We start from the raw sequence: 16,350 nt of genomic DNA, 5'->3' as shown, positions 1-16,350 counted from the left end.
TTGTGTTAATCAATCGGCAGGGGTGGACTGGGTTAAGTACATATGAGTTGACTTGAGTCGACTTAAACTTAAGGATAAAAATGGGTAAGTTTCCAACATTTCGGATATAATTTTATTTTAGTAGGTAGGTATAGGTACATAGATCATTATTTAGAACTAGCCTATTTAAATAATTAACAAATATTTTATTTCAAGGTGCACCTTACTTCTCCCTCTTTGACTGTTTATAAAACGATGATAGTTTTAAAGGATCTTATCTCTTCTATAAACTATTTAGTTGTTAGTTCAGTCAATGAATTTGAGCACTTATTTCATACTAACGAAGAAAAAAATAACAAAAATAATAAAAAATTATTAAAATTATTTTTATTTTAAGTGGAGCGAGCTCACTGACGTACCTGGGCGAAACGCTTTATAAATTTTTGGAGTTGAGGTCACTTGAACTTATAAATTGACTTATTTCATATATTTTTGAATATTTGCTGCACTATCTGAGATCTTATAACTTACAGAATAACTGTGTAAACTCAAAAACAATACCTCTCATTTTAACTTATTGAATAAAACCTTTAAAATTCGATACAAAAATGACATTGGCGTTGTTTTGACTATACTCAAATACACATTGATTACAATTTTTGTTCTTCCAGCGCCCCTTGGCGAAAATTCAGAAATGGCATGCCTAACCCCGTGTTTTTTGTTTCCAGATAATTTTTAAAATTCCAAAAAGCATACATTTTTTTAGTTCAACTGCCAAAATAATAAACTCTTTATGCATTGAACTTAGTGAATTTTGAGTAATTCAAATGGAAAATAATTCAAAAGTGGGGCCTTTCTTGAAGTCAAAATAATTTTAAAGAAAATTGGAAATGGCTTCGTTCGCAACCTTAAATTTTGGCGCACCAGGTTCACTGACTCTCTTCACTCAGACTAGATTGATTCATGGTGCGAATGAAATTCTCAAACAACAAGAGGCTCTAGAAAAAGTTCTACAAATTGACTGGCATCTGCTCCAACTCAGTCAGTTAAATGAATGGCGAATATTTGTTTGAGTTGTACGAGTGGGGCGACAAATTCGACAAAATGAACAAGTGCGAATGGGCAGGTTCAGAAACGTTAGGTCTCGGTCTCTAATTGGTCAGCTGTCAAAAAAAATCCTTCCAATTTAGGTAATTTCTCGGTCTCTAATTGGTCAGCTGTAAAAAAAAAATCCTTCCAATTTAGGTAATTTTATTGGAAAGCTGTTGTCCCATGATATCTTCTGCCATGATAACTTACACCCAACCCGAAAGTTAGGCAACAAAACTTTCCCTAAAAATTTAGGAAAGTTTTTTTGTCAACATGACAGCAGATTGTTTTTAATTAAGGAATTAATTTAGCAAAATTGAATTTATTTGTGTGAAAAACAACTAAAAAGTGCATTATCGGTTATAATTAATTTAATTTATTCATTACAGTTAAGTGAAATTTGGTGTCTTATCAATGCGACCGGTAAAATTCTTATGTCGTTTTCGATTGGCTCTCCGGAAGCGTCCGGAATCATTCAGAAGCCTTCTGAAAGCGTTTTATTCGCACGAATATGACAGGCAGAACGCTTCTCAGAAGAGAAATTCTCTTCTCGATTTAAAATCGGAATTCACTCGAGAAGCACTAATACATGAATATTTAAAAGTCAAATTAATCACTCAATCAATATTTTTTTTATTTTTTTAAATAAATTAATTTTTTTCCGAAATAAATTTTGTATTTAATTTTCAAACTTACTTAAAACATTTTGGAAACCAAATTTCCTATTAATTTCTTCAACATTACCAATTTTTAAAAAATTTAAAACATTTCATTTGAAAGAAAAATAAATTAATATAAATATTTGACATTTGAAATTTAAAAGAAAAACACACAAACACAAAAAAAAAATAGAATTGAGTGGAAGCTATTTGACCTGTTCCATTCGATTTTAGAATGAGTGAATCCTTGAGTGAAACCAATCGAAAACGACAAAAATAAAAAAACAGAATTGAGTGGAAGCGCCTTGATCTGTTCCATTCGATTTCAGAATGAGTGAATTCTTGAGTGAAACCAATCGAAAACGACATTAAATTAATTTTGAAATTTGACAATAGCATCACATCCAAACTAATTTAGTCAATTTACTCAAATTTCCTTTCAGAAAATGACGTTTCCTAAATATCTAGTCCCTAATATTTCCTGAACGTGCTCAATGAAAAAAAAATATGTTTTTTTTATTGACAGTTAGTTCAAATCAGTCAAATTTTCGAGTTTGAGAAAAAATTTTTCTCAAGACAAGATTTTTCTTTACTCAAGTGACAGCCCTATATTAAATTGCCTTGAGCGATTGCTTAAAATATTTCTCAACTTACTGGAGCTGAGAAAAATCTTAACCCGAGTAACGACTATGAATTCCGCTCATAATCTGCAGCCCAATATATCTCGATTGATACCTAAGAGCTAAGGATCTACGCGATATGGGCCAATGACGAAGATGTCATCTGATTGCGATTCTACCCTGACCTTGGAGCAGCACTCTATTAGGCACTTGCCTAATTGCTATTTCGGGCTCCATTTTTTTAACAAAATTTTGTGATAAGAAATAAAATCCCGAAACAAAGATTATAAGAAAATTTTAGCTTTTTGCCTTGAGAGTAGGTACCAAGTTTTTTTTTTGTAGATCCATTTAAACACATAATAGAAAATCTGTTTATACTGTATAAAACGCATCAGGAGAATGTTATTATACAGTATACACATACTAAACCCTGACAACAACAGTTTATTTTGATTAGCAATTAATTAATGATGTGTTCCCTTACAATTTAACTTATCATAAAAACTGATTTCAATCAAATTAGTGTTTCCTCAATCAAGTTTTAAAAAATAATCAAAACATAGATAAACATGGGAAATTTCCCTTCAAGATCACTGCTCGTGTATTGTAACCAAATCCATTTTGTCAATTATCATGTGATTCGTATTACGACAATGGCAATGAACGCAGCAGATTTTATTTTATCGTACACTTTTTTTCACAATTTGTATGCTAATTGAACTCAAATTAGTTATTCTAAACGATCTCGATTAATACATGAGAGCCCATTTTGATTTTTTTTTTTTTTTTCATTTACTTTTGTTCAATTTTTTTTATTTTTATTTGGAACTAAAAAATAGAAAATAATAGTACAAAACAAATCACATAATTTAAATAAAAGTACACATTATAATTGTTTGAGTTTTTAAATCTAACTTACACATATACATTTAAAGCAAGGAAAAAAAAATTATAGCTAACGTTAAATACTGGAACGTATTTTGGTAAAGATTTCATTATATTAAAGTATGAGTAACTTTTTAGACTCGAGCTGTAAAGATCACTGGTTCAGCCTCCACTTCACCTACTTTTTCCTTAAGTTCTTTTTCGACATTTTTCTTCTCCTCAACTGAGAGTGGTGTTGTTGATGAGGACGATGGCGAAACTGTTGTTGAAGAAGTCTTCACTTTTTTCGACTTTTCTTCTGAGGATTCATTCGATGATTCATTGGATTCTGTCGACTCTTCAGATTCATCAGATGAGTCTGATTTGTTTGCAAGTGTTGTTGCATCGCCATCTTCATCGTCATCAGGACTCAATTCAGTGGCTTCTTGGGACACATTCGTGTCTTGGACAAGAAAAGTTGGAAAAAGTCCAGCTCCAACTTCAGGTGCCTTGAACACACTTACACGATCGATGACAACATGTGATGGAACCGAATCAACAGCTGGGACATTTTCTGTAGTTTGAAGGAGAACCAAAGAAGTAGTACTTTCCACTGCTGGACTTGATTCTTCCTTTGTCGATCTCCTTTCAAGTGGATGAGGTGTAGAAGTGTTTTGAACTTCAGCATGAACATCAGTTGCCAAAGGATCAACACTCAAAGCCGTTTGCAATATTCCTGTTTCGATGTTTTCTATAAACGAGGCAAGTGAAACAGAGTGCTGATTAAGCTCGGAAGCATCATTGTTTGCTGTTCTTTTGACCAAATCACTCCTCCTTGGGAATATTATATCCCTGTTTTCTAGAACATCAATGGTAAATGGCAGGCTTTTAACGTATGAAGAGCAGATCATGAAGAAAACCTAAAATTTCCAGAAATTAGTAAAAACTTTTAACTATTCGCTTGGTTCATTGTCAACTTACCAAAAAAGCTTGAATGGAAATCATTGTGAAGAAGAACAATTTGTCAGTTTCTGATTGTATCTGATGTTTAAAATTGGAAATGGGAATAACTAACTGATGGTACGTGTATAGCTTGGAATGGGTTTGAGCAACAACTGAATTACTCTCTAGCCGAGGGTTTGGTATTTAAAGATTTTAATGGCCAGTCCGGCCAATACACATTTATACAAGCCAACAAATTTCAATGTGCAAAACTCTATTGAGTATCTATCTACTCACACGCCGGAATATGTTAATCAATGGAAACCGACTGCTATAGGCTTGGTGCCGAACTTCATTGTTGTTTAAAGGGGAAGAACTTCGAAATGGTACAGGGGTCTGATGTCTATAACTTTTTATATAATTTGCATTAATTGGGTGATAATTTTTTTGATAGATGAGGGTAGTCAAATGTTTGCAATTCAAAGTTAAATATTAACTGTAGTAATTGTTTTTTGTTTTTATTTCAATCAGGTTAAAAGAATTCAGTTAAAATTGTCTACGCAAACTTTATTACGAGGCTGTAAATTTAGTTCGATTCATAAATAATGATTGCAATTAAAATTCTCATTCATATCTTTTGTACCATGATATATATATACCTACATTTTCAGACCATGTGATGTTTTCCGAGAAAGAGAAAGATCATTTATTATGACTAATTCAGTAGATTAGTGAATCAGACCCAAATAATTGGGATAAAAGAGGTTAATGTAGGAAATTTTGTTTATTATTCAATTCAAAATTCAAACAAAATGAGATTGTTATAATTTTTCAACAAAGAATAAAAGTGTTATATAAATTCAACAGAAAAATTGGTCAATTTGGCCTTACAGTCCCAAAAGGCAGTTCTTGAAGAGCAAAATTTTTTTAGTAGAAGAATTTGGTCGTCAAAAAAGCAGTTTCGAATTTATCTAGATAGTCAGCAAAATGAAAAATTCGTTTTTGGATTTCCACCCAGTTTTAAGTTGATATTAATACTCTTCGGGGTTAGTAAACTATTTGAATAATATCTGATTCACAATATTGCAAGGCAATGAGCCGAGAGCTTTGCGAGGGTAAAATTGATATCCAGTTTTTGATGTTTGCCAAATAATTTCCTTCTTTTCACGCACATTTTTCTATATCTTTCAAAAATAATCAATTACCCAAAACAAATCATAACGATATGGAACAGGCTTACGATTTAAATGACCAAGAAAAAATGTAAATGTATTTATGTTGCAAATCAGGCAGAATTCAAAATTTTTTGGTGCATCTATCAAAAGTTACATTTTGTTTATTTTTTTTTACGACTTTATTCAATATTCTTTTAATGATCTCTGTTTTCAAAACCAATCGCATCTATATTGATGGATGATACCTATTAGACTGATTAAAAAAAAAATTTTTTTTTGTTCAAAGTAATACCGAAAATATTGTTGGAAATGACGAAAAAAAAAATACTGTAAAAGTTTCAGCCCTTAATATTAACATTAAGTACCGCCGCATCGCAAATTTCTATTTCCCATACGATTTAGGTACATGGGAAAGATTGTGTTTTTGAGTTTGGAATTTCATAACTTATTAATGGTTCATCAAAAAGACTAGATTTAATCATTTTCTTGTATAAAATTGAACGCTCTACAAAAAAGCAATAATGGAATTTAAACTGGTGTTCCCACCGGCATGGGTTAAGAATATTTATTTTGACAGCTCTTATATAATCAAATTGGAATTTGAATACTTGGATGCAAACAATCCTGCTTATTTTGAATTGTCTGCTATGTAAACTGATTCTTTCATCTTTAATTTATTTAATGCAAAAAGTTTCCAATATTTCTTGAAAAAGCGAGAAAATTGCAAGTAAACCAAATTATTCCATTTCGACAACAAAAAAGGCAATTAAAGATGATTTAGATGAGATTTATTTTCTCCATGACTTGTATGAGATTTACCATACAAATTTGTATGATAAATCTTGTGAACCAGAAAATATTTAGCGTAAATCACCCTAAATCTAGGTTTAGGTTGCGGTGGAGTTTGGTGGGTTATTATTAAAAATTTCTTAGAGGGAGTTCGACTTGGAGGGAGTCAACTGTAATTGAAAATTCGAAAATTTTGTTTTCATTAATGGCTGTGTTCTTTTAGGCTCAGTAAAGTAGTTTTTAGTACTTCTGAGTTCTGAATCCATTCAAAGACATTTTTTTATAGATGAAATGGAGTTGAATACAACCAGAAGTACTTAGCAATAGGATACTTATGGGCAAAGGAACACAGATAATTATATCTGAAAAAGAAATGCAAAATCTGTCAAATCACATACCTACAAATTTTAAAATTTCCCGTATTTATTGGAGACTTTAAGTTTAATGGAGTGTGAATAAATTGGCCCTTAGTGGGATTCAAAAAATGATTTATAAGGTCAGTGCCGGTTTAAGCACTACCGGCGCCCCAGGGCAAGATTGCAAGTGGCGCCTCTAAAAAAAAAAAATCATTTTAAAACAATTTTTTTAAATCACGAAAAAAAGCAATAGCAGATTATGTCTTACTTCTCATATACTTTTTAATGCATTTATGTAACAATGTGCAGTTTATTAAAGTAATAAGCTTAACTAAAAAAAAAAAATCATGCCTATTTATAGAACAAGATCCCAGGGCCGCCAGACATTACTTATTTTCTCAAGAAAAAAATTTATGGAATTACGTAGTGCTAGGACATACTATTAGTGTATGGATACTGGCTATCTTGTGCCGACGGCCATTTTACCGGTAACAGGTGCTAAAGATACGAAAAAAACGTACTTACTTTTCTTATTTTCTCAAGGCTGATTTTTATATATGATACTCAGGGAACTAATTCAATAATTTTTGTAATCTTGCCAGACACGCATAATAGGAATCGGGAAAGTTAGATTTTATTATATGGGGGTCTGGGAAATAATTTATAAAATATTTTGACTTCAGGACTCGAAAGAGTATCAAGACACGCGTCGAAAACCACATTTTGCACAATCGCATCTAGAGTCATTTGGCCGCCATTTTGTTTTTTTAAATAAAAATTGCAATTTTTCACATAACTCACGTATTTTTGAATCTACAGAAAAAAAAATGTATTGCAAACCTGAAGGTAATTTAATTTACTACAATATATGTTAAATTACTTTTTTCGATTATACTTTCGGTTTAACAGTTAGGGGGGTTTTATTTTTAAACCATATTTTCGTCATATCTCTTTTATTTGAGCTTTTTTGAAAATTAATTTGAAGTCTGGCAAGGTGTCAGGCCTATCCGATGGTCTGGCAGCTAACAGAATAATTTTATTGAATTAGTTCCCTAAGTATCATGTATAGAAATGAAGCTTCAGAAAATAAGTAAAGTTAAACAATTTTTTCAAAGCTTTAAGATGTCTGGAAAAAAAATGGCTGTCGGAATTGGTCTGGCAGTGTTAGTTATAAGATTTTTTTCTTGTCTGAGTGCAACCTACACGCCTAAGTTCTTGTTACATCTGATGCAAATTACCCTGTACTAGAACCTTTTTCCTATATTAAAAAATTGCAACCTTTTTGAAGTTTTTTTCCTACAGATCAAAAACGGTCTGTCAAATCGAAAAACCGTTAATGTAATAAATGAAGGTAATAAAAAGATCTACAACTTTTACTTCAAATTAATTTTCAAAAAAGCTCAAATAAAAGAGATATGACGAAAATATGGTTTAAAAATAAAACCCCCCTAACTGTTAAACCGAAAGTATAATCGAAAAAAGTAATTTAACATATATTGTAGTAAATTAAATTACCTTCAGGTTTGCAATACATTTTTTTTTCTGTAGATTCAAAAATACGTGAGTTATGTGAAAAATTGCAATTTTTATTTAAAAAAACAAAATGGCGGCCAAATGACTCTAGATGCGATTGTGCAAAATGTGGTTTTCGACGCGTGTCTTGATACTCTTTCGAGTCCTGAAGTCAAAATATTTTATAAATTATTTCCCAGACCCCCATATAATAAAATCTAACTTTCCCGATTCCTATTATGCGTGTCTGGCAAGGTGTTAGGCCCATCCGATGGGTCTGGTAGCTTACAAAAATTATTGAATTAGTTCCCTGAGTATCATATATAAAAATCAGCCTTGAGAAAATAAGAAAAGTAAGTACGTTTTTTTCGTACCTTTAGCACCTGTTACCGGTAAAATGGCCGTCGGCACAAGATAGCCAGTATCCATACACTAATAGTATGCCCTAGCACTACGTAATTCCATAAATTTTTTTCTTGAGAAAATAAGTAATGTCTGGCGGCCCTGGGATCTTGGACAATTATCGAAGACTGAATATTTTTTCAAAAACTTTTTGAAATAGGTACCTACATTAATGTCGTTTTCGATTGGAATCACTCCAATGATTCACTCATTCTGAAATCCAATAAAAAAGTTTGAATCAAGCGATTCAAACTTTCCCAATTCTGAAATTTAGTATCTGTATTGGTGAAACATCAAATTTTCGTTTTGTTTTTTTTCAGTACGAGAATAAAAAACTTGCAGCAGCCTTTTGAATGATTCCGGACGGCCAATCGAAATAGACATACCTTTATAAGTATTAGGTTTTTACGTTGTGAGCTCTAGGGCAATCTGGGTCGCTACGAATTCGTTGTCAAGCGTTTTTTGTAGCTCCTTGTTCAAATAGAGTTATTTCCTCTGTGTTTCTAGTTCGCTCTGTACGCTTCCTGAACAACTCTGGGTATTTTTTCAGAGCGGAAGAATTCAGAGTTATCAAAATGAAATCAGCTGTTTAAGAAAAAAATTGTTTGGTGTGCGAAAAGTGATTTGTCGTTTGTGGATACAAAATTTGTGTGGTAAATATGAGATTTTTCAGGAAATTCATGAAATAAGAAACTAAATAAAGTAAAAAATGTCAAAACAGAAATCAGCTGATGAAACTAAAGGGAACCCGTCAAAAGTGTGAAAACAAAAAGTATTCACGACTTTTTGTATTAGGTAGGAAAGTATGAAACAATAAAAGTATTCAAGGAAAAAAGTATGCGCGACAAATGTTCGAAAAACAGAAAACTATTATTTTGACTGGGTTTTGATCTGGCAATAGTTACAAAGAGAAATGAGAATTGGCGAAAACAAAAAGAGCGATGGACGATTATGATTGGTCAAGAAGGAATAAATAGACGAATTTATTGTTAGATAGGGCTGGGGTCTCAGAAAAAAAGAGAGTATACAGAAATATTTATTCATAAGGGTAGGAGGTCTAAATTTAATTTTCAGTCTCGCAGCTGCGATGAGCGAGGCAAGGTTAAGAGTGCGCTCGATTATTTTTTTTATCCGTAACAAAAGTGTGAAAACAAAAAGTATTCTCGACTTTTAGTATTAGGTAGGAAAGTATGAACAGATAAAAGTATTCAAGGAAAAAAAGTATGCGCGACAAAAGTTCGAAAAATGGAAAATTATTATTTTTACTGGGTTTTGTAAGAGTGAGAATAAATAGACGAATTTATTGTTAGATAGGGCTGGGGTCTCAGAAAAAAAGAGAGTATATAGGTATTCATAAGGGTAGGAGGTCTTAATTTAATTTTCAGTCTCGCAGCTGCGATGAGCGAGGTAAATTTTGACCGAACCTTGCAATTTGGGTAGGACAAGATTTTTTTGTTTTGATGTGTAGAGTAGGTTAATGTGAGTATACAATGTTGTTTTCGGGGTTGAAAACCCCGTTTAAACTGTTTTTTGCTAATATCTTGCGAACCGTTCGTCCCACAAAAAAATGTTTAACATGGTTTTTGTAGATAATTTAGTTCTCTACAATTTTGATTAAGGTACTTTTTTCTGTAAAATTGGAAATAAGAAAGTTATACTTGAAAATAGATGTACATTTTCAAGAAAAAATACTTTGAAGGGCCACAACTTTTTTTCTACAACTTTTATTGAAAAAATACTTATGACAATTTTTAAAGATCATTTAATTTCCAACAATTTGATGTGCTCATTTTGTAGATTTCGTTTACATAAAGGTGCTGCAATGGTTCTACAAAAAAAGGTAAAAATTTATTTTCGTACTTTTATAAGATATATTTTATTTTTTTTTACTTTAATACGACTGATTTCAAAGGATTATGTAAGTTGGGTCGAAGCAAGAGCAAGAAGAAAATCGTATAGTATAGGGGATTTCAGGTCCTGGGGGACCAGGGCAATTTTTTAAAAAATGTTTTACTTTTGAAAAAAAAAATTATTTAAAACCAACGATTATTCTTTTGTTAACGATTATTCTATTTTTGATAAAACCTGTTTTATAAAATAGTTTATGAAAAAATTATTTTCAAAATCAAGACTTTGAAGAAAAATTACGAAAAAAAAATATTTCGAACTAATTTTGTTCAAACGATTAACATTGAATTAATCAAAACCATCATAAAAAAAAATGTCTTGTGCACACATTAAAGTCAATCTTTATCTGAGTTTTAATTTCACAAAAATATCTTATTTAAAGGATATTCTGTACGAATGAAACACAATATTTAAATCCATCAACTTTAACTATTTTTCCTCCACTAAAAATGAGTTGAGATAAATACTTTGGAGCAATGAAATCTCAGTTTTTTTTAAATGAAAACAATACAAAATATGTAGATAAGCAAGAAGTTGATAATAATGAAAAGAATTTTAAACCATGTTTTCTGATCCTTAAGTTTCAAGAAAATTATTTCTGTCATTTGAATATCCTTATCCAGTCACATAAAAACAAAAAATGATGAGGTTTCTTAGTAGTTTCTTAATAGATTTTTTTTCTTTCTCGAAAATGACAAGACTCATTTGCATTCGGTTTTTTTTGTTTGAAAACACATAACAGCATTGAAATAAATTAGTTCGAAATATTTTATTTCGTAATTTTTCTTCAAAGTCTTGATTTTGAAAATAATTTTTTTATAAACTATTTTATAAAACAGGTTTTATCAAAAATAGAATAATCGTTAACAAAAGAATAATCGTTGGTTTTAAATAATTTTTTTTTTCAAAAGTAAAACATTTTTTAAAAAATTGCCCTGGTCCCCCAGGACCTGAAATCCCCTATACTATACGATTTTCTTCTTGCTCTTGCTTCGACCCAACTTACATAATCCTTTGAAATCAGTCGTATTAAAGTAAAAAAAAATAAAATATATCTTATAAAAGTACGAAAATAAATTTTTACCTTTTTTTGTAGAACCATTGCAGCACCTTTATGTAAACGAAATCTACAAAATGAGCACATCAAATTGTTGGAAATTAAATGATCTTTAAAAATTGTCATAAGTATTTTTTCAATAAAAGTTGTAGAAAAAAAGTTGTGGCCCTTCAAAGTATTTTTTCTTGAAAATGTACATCTATTTTCAAGTATAACTTTCTTATTTCCAATTTTACAGAAAAAAGTACCTTAATCAAAATTGTAGAGAACTAAATTATCTACAAAAACCATGTTAAACATTTTTTTGTGGGACGAACGGTTCGCAAGATATTAGCAAAAAACAGTTTAAACGGGGTTTTCAACCCCGAAAACAACATTGTATACTCACATTAACCTACTCTACACATCAAAACAAAAAAATCTTGTCCTACCCAAATTGCAAGGTTCGGTCAAAATTTACCTCGCTCATCGCAGCTGCGAGACTGAAAATTAAATTAAGACCTCCTACCCTTATGAATACCTATATACTCTCTTTTTTTCTGAGACCCCAGCCCTATCTAACAATAAATTCGTCTATTTATTCTCACTCTTACAAAACCCAGTAAAAATAATAATTTTCCATTTTTCGAACTTTTGTCGCGCATACTTTTTTTCCTTGAATACTTTTATCTGTTCATACTTTCCTACCTAATACTAAAAGTCGAGAATACTTTTTGTTTTCACACTTTTGTTACGGATAAAAAAAATAATCGAGCGCACTCTTAACCTTGCCTCGCTCATCGCAGCTGCGAGACTGAAAATTAAATTTAGACCTCCTACCCTTATGAATAAATATTTCTGTATACTCTCTTTTTTTCTGAGACCCCAGCCCTATCTAACAATAAATTCGTCTATTTATTCCTTCTTGACCAATCATAATCGTCCATCGCTCTTTTTGTTTTCGCCAATTCTCATTTCTCTTTGTAACTATTGCCAGATCAAAACCCAGTCAAAATAATAGTTTTCTGTTTTTCGAACATTTGTCGCGCATACTTTTTTCCTTGAATACTTTTATTGTTTCATACTTTCCTACCTAATACAAAAAGTCGTGAATACTTTTTGTTTTCACACTTTTGTTACGGATTCGAAACTAAAGCTCTGAGGTGTTCGATGTAAAATGAAAACCCGAGAAACTCAGATTTTTTTGACAGTTAATTGACATGACTCAGAGTGCCCTAGAGGGGGGAACAACGAGCAGACCAATTTTTTTATTCTCACACAAAAACGTAGTTTTTATGAGAAATGGAGAAGCTGTCAATTTTTGGCCTTTCTGGATTGTGGATTTTCGGGATTTTGGTATTTCGGGATTCTAAGTTTTCGGGATTTTGGATTTTCGGGATTCTGGGTTTTCGGGATTTTGGGTTTTCGGGATTTAGGGTTTTCTGGATTTGGGACTTTCTGGATTTCGGGATTCTGTCCATCTCCCTTCTGTTTCTTTATTCATTATTACAGTTTGGATATTCTCCATAAACTATTTTGTCTCGTCGGTCTTTTCTTTTCCATATCCGGAAAAAATTAAGAAACGCACTCCATCTCCACATTACCAGCTATGATTTAGTGATTTATATATAGGGGCGCCTTTGAAAAAATTAAATTGATTGGAGGAATGTTAGGATTGCTTTAGTCTTTCAAAAGATATTGGGGCGCCTTGTTCTTCAAAGATGAACGAAGATTTTGGACACCATTGTCCTTCCGGAAGCAAAACAAATTAACCCAAAATTGGGAGGCGCCTTCATTCTTCAAAAAGTATAGGACACAAAATACGAGCGCCGTTGAAAAAGTAAAATAGGAAAAAAATTAGGGCGCCTTTGTGAAAGTAAAAATAAATAAAACATCGATTGGAAACACTTTTGTAAAAGTTCGGGGCGCCCCTCAATTCTTGCGCCCCTGGGCGACGGCCCAGGCTGCCCCCCTCCCTAAAACCGGCCCTGTATAAAGTTTTGAAAGCCCAAATCTTTTTACTTGCGATATAGGTACTATAGGGCAAGTTTAGGATTCGTAAAAAAAATCGAACTCGAGATAACAATTTTACATGACATTACGATGATGGAGAATGCCAAAAAAGTGGGTCCGGCAATTCTGTCTGTCTGTCTGTCTGTCTGTCTGTGTGTCTGTCTCTATCTGGAGCTGCAGCCTAAACGAGTGAAGTGATTTTCTTCAAACTTGGTAGATAGCAGTTTTTGGTGATTCCCTAGAGGGGAAATTGAAATTTTTTTTTTATGACCAAAACTAACGGTACCTGCCATATAACGGAAATAGAAAAGGTAATTTTTTTCAAAAACGGCTCTAACGATTTTGATTAAAATTTTTGTGTGTAGTACTACACATAAGGGCCAACTTTTTAAATAAAAAAAATATTTTTTGTACCGTTATTAACGGTACCTGTCATAGAACGGTTTTTTTCGTTTCTGAATATCTCGTACAAAATTAACCCGATTTAAATGAAAATTTGTATACAAAAGTGTGTAAGTAAAGATAATATTAAAATTTTAGAAAATTTTCAAAAAACGCATTTTTGGTTTTTTAAAAAATATTTCAAAAATTTTTTTTGAAAAATCAATTTTTTGAAAACGGATCAATGAAAAATTTTGAAATTTAGTTTTTATGTGTAAATTAATTATTTCTTCAAAATCGCACACCAACTTTTTTTTTGAAAAATGTTAAAAAAATTTTATATATAAAAAATTATTTTTTAAAAAAACGGCTCCTACAATTTTCAAAATTTTTTTTTCTAAAAATACCTTTTTATACGAGAAATAAAATGGCATATTTGTTTTTTTTTTTTAAGATATTTTAAAACGGAGTTTTATTAATTATAAAAACAGATTTAATTTTTTTATACTACTTATGAAATTTCTTCAAAATATCAAATTTTAAATTTATTGAATAAAAAGCTTTAACATTATAGTTACTTTAAGCATAAGACCAAGTACTTGCGATCCCAGTCGTGCAATTTATTTCTTTTTCAAAAAAAAGAAAGGCTTACTTACTTATCTTACGATCATTGATTACAGTAATATTTATGATCAAAATTGTTCTTATGAAAGTTAAGTTAGGAAAATTATGTTAACCAAGAACAAAAAACAAAACAAACAAACAAATTTTACGCTCGTTGGTGAAAAATTTAACCCTTTTTCCAACTATTTGAAGTTGATAAAAATATTGCAGCAAACTTGCGGGGTTCCTTCTCCTCTTCTGATCTGCTTATAATTCTATTGAACTACAACTTCGACATTTTTTTTTTCTTCAGATAAATGCATTACATTAATCTATTCTGTTTCCTGTATTGACATCGCTATATTCCTAACTAAACTTTATTCATATATATGTATTTGTTTGGGAGTTCGGGGATTAACTTTTGAGGAAAATAGGCTTTTCAAATTTGGCATATGAAAGTAGTTACTAAAGTTTTTATTTCTTACTGAAAAATTTAATTTGAGGTTAATCAAGACATCCATTTACGAACGCGTAACATGTCATATAAATGTCTAGTAGCTATATCAGCCGTGTTTTATTGGTACTCAGTGTTTTACTGAGTAAACATATAAGTTTAGAAAAAATTTTTCTTTGTAAACCAAAAAATAAAACATTTTTGTTTATCCTTAGCAATCATTTGTTGTTGTTTCCCGTGCAAAATTTTACTGAGCTAAGTACTGAGTTACCAATAAAACACGGCTATCGTTTGTTAAAAATAATACAAATATATGTAGCATTAATTCAGAATTGATTTCTATTATTATTATATTTAACTATATGCTAATTGTACCTATGTTTATTTTTACAAAGTCTGCCACGTATTTTCAATAATTACATTTATTTTTCATGTGTATATTACATTACAAGCAACTACCATAAATTGATTATCTTAATTTTTTAAAACTACAACCAGATAATAGAGCGTAAATAGTATCTGGTATTTGCATTTCAGTATACGTAAATAGCGTTTCAGGTCAATGTTAACAAAACAATTTTAATTTACTTAAAACTAACGTCAGAGTTGTAAGATAGATATTTGCTGTTAGTCCTGTTTATCTTTTGATTGTCAATGGATTTCCGGTCAAGTTTGCTATTGTTAAAAAAACAAACTCAACTTTGTATACAAGTATTCAAAAAATTCTTTATCGATAATAAAAATTCGATAAATTGGCGTGACTAACTTTTGATATCAGTAGAGAAATTTCAGTATGCCAAAATAAAAAAAAAAATACGGTTAGGTTTTGATTTTGTTATTTATGTAATATATTTAAGTCAATAGTCGTTAAATAGTTTAAATAGTTTTAAAGTAATCAATCAACTCTTTCACATTTTTAACAAAAACAGCCAAATTTGAAGAAAATCTGTCCACCTGTTAAGGATGTGCAAATGCATACAGATGGACGCACAGACCGACGAACGGAATTGCCATAACCACTTTTTCGGACTTCTTCATCATCTTGAATTTTGAAACGAAACCAATACTTGAAAGTACTACATATATTATTATGTATAGTACGGTACTAGACAAGGGCGTACGCAAACTCATCCGAGAACAAGTTTGAAGCAGAATTTTTGTATATTTATTTTTTACTTCCTCTATTGATTTCGTATCACTTTCTTGAAACATGTTTTTTTGTAATTTCGTAATTTCCAAGGTGGTTATTTTAATAAATATCTCACTTAAAAAGTTTACCTCCCACACAAAATTTATGAGTATTTGCAACTTTCTCGAAAACGGCTATAGCGATTTCAATTAAATTTGGTGTACCTACATGTACATAGTGATCTAAGCTATTCTAATCAAACTGCATTTTGGTTATTTATGCATATCTTGTTAAGGGATGTACCAATTTTATTCAAATCATACACAGAGATATTTCTTATCATTTAAAAGGATTTTAATTTTTCAAATTTTCAAAAAAAAAAATTGCTTTTATTTGTTCCTGATTTTTTTTTCTATTTTTTTTATTTCTTTTTTTACCA

The 16,350-nt window shown here is 30.9% G+C and overlaps 1 protein-coding gene across 1 annotated transcript; it reads right to left on the bottom strand.

The window, feature by feature from the left end:
- Nucleotides 1-3,184: 3,184 nt before the first annotated feature.
- LOC129911767 (uncharacterized) lies at nucleotides 3,185-4,564 on the bottom strand. The gene is made up of 2 exons (XM_055989681.1): nucleotides 4,193-4,564; nucleotides 3,185-4,131 (listed from the first exon to the last, which is right to left on the bottom strand). Exons 1-2 carry the CDS (start codon nucleotides 4,214-4,216, stop codon nucleotides 3,367-3,369), a joined length of 789 nt encoding a protein of 262 aa, XP_055845656.1. The 5' UTR covers nucleotides 4,217-4,564; the 3' UTR covers nucleotides 3,185-3,366.
- Between the last annotated feature and the right edge of the window lie 11,786 nt (nucleotides 4,565-16,350).

This window comes from Episyrphus balteatus, chromosome 2 (genome assembly GCF_945859705.1).
Source record: "Episyrphus balteatus chromosome 2, idEpiBalt1.1, whole genome shotgun sequence".
Taxonomy (NCBI): Eukaryota; Metazoa; Arthropoda; class Insecta; order Diptera; family Syrphidae; genus Episyrphus; species Episyrphus balteatus.
The sequence above is the reverse complement of the archived record's forward strand: the minus strand, read 5'-3'. Positions and strand labels throughout refer to the sequence as shown.

Bases quoted from the DNA above. Each gene is read 5' to 3' on its own strand.
- LOC129911767 (XM_055989681.1), bottom strand. From the start codon at position 4,216: ATGATTTCCATTCAAGCTTTTTTG. The intron at 4,132-4,192 runs GTAAGTTGACAA...TGGAAATTTTAG, and splicing joins TTTCCATTCAAGCTTTTTTG to GTTTTCTTCATGATCTGCTC.